General features: G+C 37.7%; 1 protein-coding gene across 1 annotated transcript; it reads right to left on the reverse strand.

Moving 5' to 3' along the window:
• Nucleotides 1-215: 215 nt before the first annotated feature.
• LOC149289819 (retinoschisin-like) lies at nt 216-5492 on the reverse strand. Its single transcript, XM_089490271.1, has 5 exons — nt 5277-5492; nt 3056-3140; nt 2039-2180; nt 1193-1388; nt 216-368 (listed from the first exon to the last, which is right to left on the reverse strand). Exons 1-5 carry the CDS (start codon nt 5490-5492, stop codon nt 216-218), a joined length of 792 nt encoding a protein of 263 aa, XP_089346397.1.
• Between the last annotated feature and the right edge of the window lie 1179 nt (nt 5493-6671).

Here is a 6671-nt window from a genome sequence, read left to right on the forward strand (position 1 = left end):
TAGGATAATAAAGCATTTGGAGGAATCTATACACCCCCAACTCTGCCCATTGAAATGAAAGAGTTCAATTTAAGATAAATTTACAATACATGGTGCAAACTACTGTTTTTATTAACATAGGATATTTTTTTACAAAAGCCTTAGTGATGCTGTTTATATTAGCTCCTTGTATGAAAACATGTAGATCAAATGCTGTGTCTTCTTCATTTATTATTTTATGCGCATTTGCTCATACACTCAAGCAGTTCCATTCTAATGGCTATACGGACATGCCACCCTAGTGGAATAATTCTAATGTATCGAGCTATAATTGGAGGTCGCAGGAAATTCTGTACTGTTGATGAGCGATCTGAGTTTCCATAAAATACCTAAGAAGATACAATGAACAAAATAATCACATTTCATATAATAAGGTATTATTGCTATATTTACCATGTTGTCTAACAACCAAAAGGCTATTACTGCAATATTACAATGGCAGCCAACTGGGCACTACTAGCCCCTTCAAGGCTCCCTAAAGGGTGCTCTGCGCTGAAGGAGGTTCCATTTCCAAGAACGCACAATAAAACTAGAAAGAGCAGAAACTTCTGTGGCATCAATCAACTTTATTTTTCAAAAACAGGAGCCCAGGGCCATAAACATTACACGTTTTGTAAGTAGTGCCTTTAATCATAAGTGTTTGTGTGTGTGTGTGTGTGTGAAATGCATCAAGACTGAGCTGTCCCAGCTTCCTGTGCTTTAAATAATAGAATTGATTGATGCTAAAGAAAAAAGAGTTGCCGATTGCTAGGGTTAGAAACCAAGATTAGGGTTCCGTCATCAGTATAAATACAATTTACACATCAACAAAGCAACATGTCTTAAAAAAAACTTACCTACCCCCACCACACTTCTTTTAGCGTATGGGATGTTTTCCAGTGCTGATCACTAGGTGGTCTACTAGTGTAGGGGGGCCTTTTGTAGTGCAAGTGGCACCAGTTTATAATGTCATATACCAGCATTCACTGCACCTCAGTAAAGAGCAGAGCGTTCACTGCTTCTCATTACTAGCAGGGACTCTTTTGTTTGTGACTGTAGTAATACTAGTAGAAACTATTATGGTTCATTAGGTGAAAGAGAGCGATACCCCTGCTCGTGATACACCCAGTTAGAGATAATGTAAGCACAAATGATTTGGTCTTCAGCTACTTACCCGGTTATTTCCTGTCTGATCTTTGTAGTAAACCCAATTTAATGTGTCATCGACTCTGTATTGCACGCTATATTTTGTCATCCATTCATCTGTGTCGCATCTCCCCTGTGACATAATCCCTGAAATAGCCTTCACTTCCCTTAGATCAATTTGTAACCACTGGCCGTTGTCTTGGAATTTAGAAAGCCAAGCACATCTATTAAAAAAAATAAAAATTCAACTAGCGTTATAATAGGAGATCTTTTCACATTTTCTATAATCTGTAGTATTGATTTTAGTATACTTCAAGTACACAGCTGACCCAGTTACAACAGCTACATCCATGTATATGATATTGCTTGGAAACTCAGGAGTTGTCTCAGACACTTCAGTCACAACTGATCATGAACAGTGTGCTAATCATTTCTCTCCCTCTCCTGATTTTGCCCACTTCTGCTTCTTCCTTACTCGGCTTTTACCACCCGGCTATATTTCTGCTCCTGTCTGGATGGGGCAGAATTCATAGGAACACACGCTTATATATATATAAAAAATTTATGTATAAATCTCTGTTTAGCAGATTACAATTGTTTAGAAAAGCTATAATATTATATTGCCAAATTAACTAGTGAATTAACAATGCATTGCTCATATCTGTAGCACTTAAATGTTACAGGTAATTGATAGTTGAACTATGTGATAATTATAGGATTCAATTGTATATCAAATACAATACACCACTTACAGATTGATAATTGTAGAGCTACTAATTTTACTACTTCTTTACTACTTTTGCATAGATGTCCATCAAGTTTTATACAGTGTTATGTAACCACTTGTGCAATGGCATCAAATTTACCATCTTACCCAAATCCTTGTCCATTAAGGCGTGCTTTATTTGCAGTCCAAGATGAGTACCAGCCGGTGTACTGTTCCTGGTTGGAAGAACTTATCTGGTCAGCACTTATAGCTCCTGATTCAAATCCTACTGGTTTATGATAGGGGCATTCTGGAAAACAAGTTATACATTTTCATATGGTATTGTAATATTTCTCCATATCACTAGATTCCCTGATTCAGCACTTCACATTTCTTTTGAACTGACATATAACTTCCAGCATTTGAAGCAGCCAAAGAGGAACACATTTGATTTAGAGGGTGTGACATATAATGTAACTTTGTGACCTATTGCTTTATGCAAAGCAATTACCAAAAGAATGTATTTTATTTATTCAAATTAATTTCTAAACCCATTCTATACTCGGCATTTTGGCTTTTAAGGTTACAGAGCATTGTGATACACTCACACCCAGCAAACATTGTTCTAAACTCCAACAAAATATGTACATAAGAAAGAGGGACAGATGGATTTGGGACCCAAAAATGGGACTACCAGTCCTAAAGACAGAAACTGGGGGATATGCTGACCTACATAATATTTCCCATAGTCCATACATAGTTTCTACATCATATTACCATACCTGGGAACTCTACGGGTTTGACCCAGAGTCTCCATGTATAGTGGTACTTCCTTGGGTCTCCGGATCACTCTGCTCTTTCTCAGAGGCAGGGATTTGAACACGTCCACAACCCACTCAATTACCCTCACACTTTACTCCCAAGTGGTTTGCCCTGGCCCCTTGTGAAGCTACTGCCTCAGAAGAGGGAAAGCTTTAAGGTAGCCTGCCTTGGGATGTTCCCAGGTACCCATAGCTTGTAGCCAATTGCATTGATAAAGGAAGTCGCAAATATGGTTTTTGTAACTTTTTTCATTGGAGTTTACTGGAAAAGCAAGAGGCAGATGTCAGAGCATCTGTTTCAAGGAGGCAAGTAAGTATGTATGTTACAGCAACCCATATTTGCTAAAAAAAAAAATGATCTCACCTGGCATGCAATCTAGAATCATCACTCTAGAGGGCAATGAAGGCCCAGAAGCCTGGCAGTCACACTTGCATGTTTTACTTTGCCACTGTGAAAACAGTTACATAAAAGTTACACAAAAATGGATAGGCAAATCAAAGATGACCATGTAAGCACATATAGAGTTAAACTCCAGGGCTGGCTATAGTGTTCATAGTGTCCTAGGTAAATTATGTCTCTGACAACCCATCCCTCCAAACAAGTTTTTATTTCCCGCTTAGAAGCCTAAAATCGAAAACGACAGAAAAACCATTTGCCCACATAGTGTTTTTGAATCTTCAGGGAAGCCTTGACTCGGCACAAAATTTGCATGTTAATATTTTAAAAGTTATCATAATCGTATCTATTTTCTTATCCCTAAATGGAGAGGTATTGGGATATAGAGGTAAACTGGGAGAGGTATTGGGATTTAGAGGTAAACTGAAAGTTATCAATAAGAATAACAGGTTAACAAAAGGTGACTCTCTACCCTTACCTCGTTTAGAGTTAACACTGAAAAATTGGAGAGAAAAGAAAACAAGCAAAATGTTAAAACAGTTGTCATTAACATTTTACAGTGACATCCAGACCTTCTATAAGAATTATCTTTGGATTGAAAAGATTTATAACAACCCCAGGTATACGTTTTGCCCTTAATGGGCCTTGTCAGTTGGGAAAGGCTGGTCTTCCTCTGCATACAAGTGAGAAAGGAGGTCCATGTCTGGACTCACCTTTGCACTTCAGGTGAACCCCAGAGATCCCAAAGGAGAAACTGCATGCCTTTAAGTAACCTAAAATGTCAGTGGGGACGCACTGTAGGACAGGCTACTAAGTTGCTCCCAATTCTCAGTAGCATTGTCTCTTTTCCTTTTTGTATATCATTTCTCCCTTTAGGGATCTCTTGGGTTCACCCCAAGCATACAGGTGAGTCCAGGCAGGGAGCTCTTTGCTCACTAGACAAATGCCAACCACACTCCACTACTGAGGGCCAAATATACGGCTGGGGTTGTTGGTTCCCTCATGCAGCGGAAACATGTCTTGTGAACCCCTAGAGATCCGTAAAGGGAGAAATGATATACAAAAAGGAAAAGAGACACACCATAGGGCAAGTTATTAAGTTAATGCACATTCTTGGTTGGGTTATTTTATAACTCTTTGTATGCAATATAAGGAAAATTGTCAATATGCAACATGACCATTGTTACTGGGAAATACATATATGAAGGTGGAATAGGCAAAAGTTGAATAAATAAAGATGTAACTAATTAGAATAGTGAAACATTATTATTTTATGTATTAAAAATATAACAAGTTGTATTTACACATGTTGATTTAGTGGATCCGTTTTTCTATTACGGTCTGTAAGGGTTTTTTTTTCTTTAGAACCACCATTTTTAAAGATCAAATATTTAAATAACTTAGCACCACTCGTTGAGGCTTCTTGGATATATTTCAAATGTTAGGTCTCTGAATATTGATATAAAGCTCATTTCATTATTCTTTGTATTCTTTGCATTTTTCAGCACTACTGCTTAACTTTACATCACTCAACAGCAACTCAACAGCTCATTACAACTTAACTTGTCGGCAACTTGACTTTTAGTGAATGGTTTTGTGAAGTGCAATCAAGTGATGTTGAGCTAGGTCAGCTGAATTACCTCTTCAAACATAACTTTCATGAACAAAGCATTCTAAGTTACAGGAACTGGGAAAATATGTAAATGTCCATTTTGCAAGAGTCAGATCTCTCATCTGTTACAGTTTTACTGTAAATTGAATAGTGGCACAAAAGTAGTACAAAATACATAATATCAACATAACTTTATTTTTTGGTCTAGAATAATACAAAGCAAAGTCACTAAAAATAAAAACAAAACAATAATTGCATTCTTAAAGGTAGAGCCTCTAGCACAGCTATAAACCTGTCAGAGCCTGGGGTTGGGGGAGGATTAAAATGCTGTATGTTTTTATTTGAATTTCAAAATAGCCTTTTTTTAGAAAAAAATATTTTATTAAATAACAACACATGCTTTTCCCACCTCTATTATTTACTGATCATCTGGAGAAGGTTAGATGTTTGTACAAACAGTTACAGTTGAAGCTTACACTGTAGATGGCACAAAACATATTACCCAGTTATCAGGTAGTATGTGTTCTATGTTTTTTAATTAAGCAAATCGTGGTAGGAAGTCTTGTATACTATTACCCATGATAATATCAGACCTTTAGTAGATGTGTCATTCTCATCATCTGCAGATGAAGACTCTTCTCCTGGTTTAGCACCATGGATCACTGTATCATGATGGGAATTAGATGTTAGTGAAAACATTACAAAGCTATATGTCAAGTCATATTCACACCACAACCTACATTCTGAAAAGAAACTACTGACGTCTGCATGTGATCTTTGATTCCGTCTCATCCCCTTTAATTTCCTAAGATTGCAAAACACAGGTCCCACACCAGTATGTCATTTATGTATAACATGTGTATGTGTGTGTTATTGTTAATTTTTGTAAATTGTTATGTTAAATGGTTATTATCAGTTTTGTATTCTCTATCATAATAGACTGTCACACCTTTTACCTGAACCCCTCATTTCCTGCTGTTACCCCTGTTTTCCACCCGGTATGTCTTTATCCTGCATGTCTCCATACCCTGCTGCTCTCAAAGGGTTAAATTTGGTGCCCTCTAGTCTAGCTTAATTGCATTTGTTAGCCAGGGTGTGAAACATCTGCCTCCTGTATGCAATCACCTTACCTGACTACTTGTGAGGCAGCTCTATAAATTCCTAGGCCTTACTTGGAAATGTAGCTACTGTGACCTTACCCCAAGTGGACTCTTTATAAGTTAAACTGGAGGGAAACGACATACCAAGTACCACAGCAGAAAGCTGGATTTCACCCGCTGTGGAATTCCTTTCCCCGTTCCGTTTACACTTTCTGCCTCATACGCAACTTCCAAAACCTCTCTGAAAACCCACCTGTTCAGGGAAGCGCACAACATTCCTTCCCAGTACTCCCAACCATCATAATCAAGCCATCTGAACAATCAACAGCTTCAACACATCATCAGAACCAGATCAACTCATCCACATCCAAGCTGTCCTCTCCTACGGTCTCACTTTCCCCTCAACCACAGACTAGATTGTAAGCTTGCAAGAGCAGGGCTCTCTTCTCCTTTGCACCAGTTTGTTATTGTACGTGTTTTTGTATGTGAAATTGTTCTACTGGCTGTAACAGTGCTGCGGAATCCGCCGGCGCTTTATAAATAAATGTAATGTAATTATTATCATTATTTATTGTTTTATTTAGCGCCATCAAATTCCGTAGCGCTGTACAATGGGTAGACAGGACATAACAAGTAGTATGTAACGTAAGAAAAGTATTGTTAAAATGATACAATTTATTGGCTAACTGAGAGTATGTAACATACAGGTGAGGAGGGCCCTGCTCAAACGAGCTTACTGTAGTTCAACAAAATATATTGGTGATGTTCTACTTAGATAACGTTTTGTTTTAAGTGTTAAAAGCATACAAATGAATACCTTACCCTGTTCCTATCATACGTTTAGGCTATTAATTCTTACAAGAACAATTCT

The sequence above is a fragment of the Sceloporus occidentalis genome, unplaced genomic scaffold, assembly GCF_023333645.1.
Source record: "Sceloporus occidentalis isolate IW3139 unplaced genomic scaffold, rSceOcc1.0.p SCAF_43, whole genome shotgun sequence".
Lineage (NCBI taxonomy): Eukaryota > Metazoa > Chordata > Lepidosauria > Squamata > Phrynosomatidae > Sceloporus > Sceloporus occidentalis.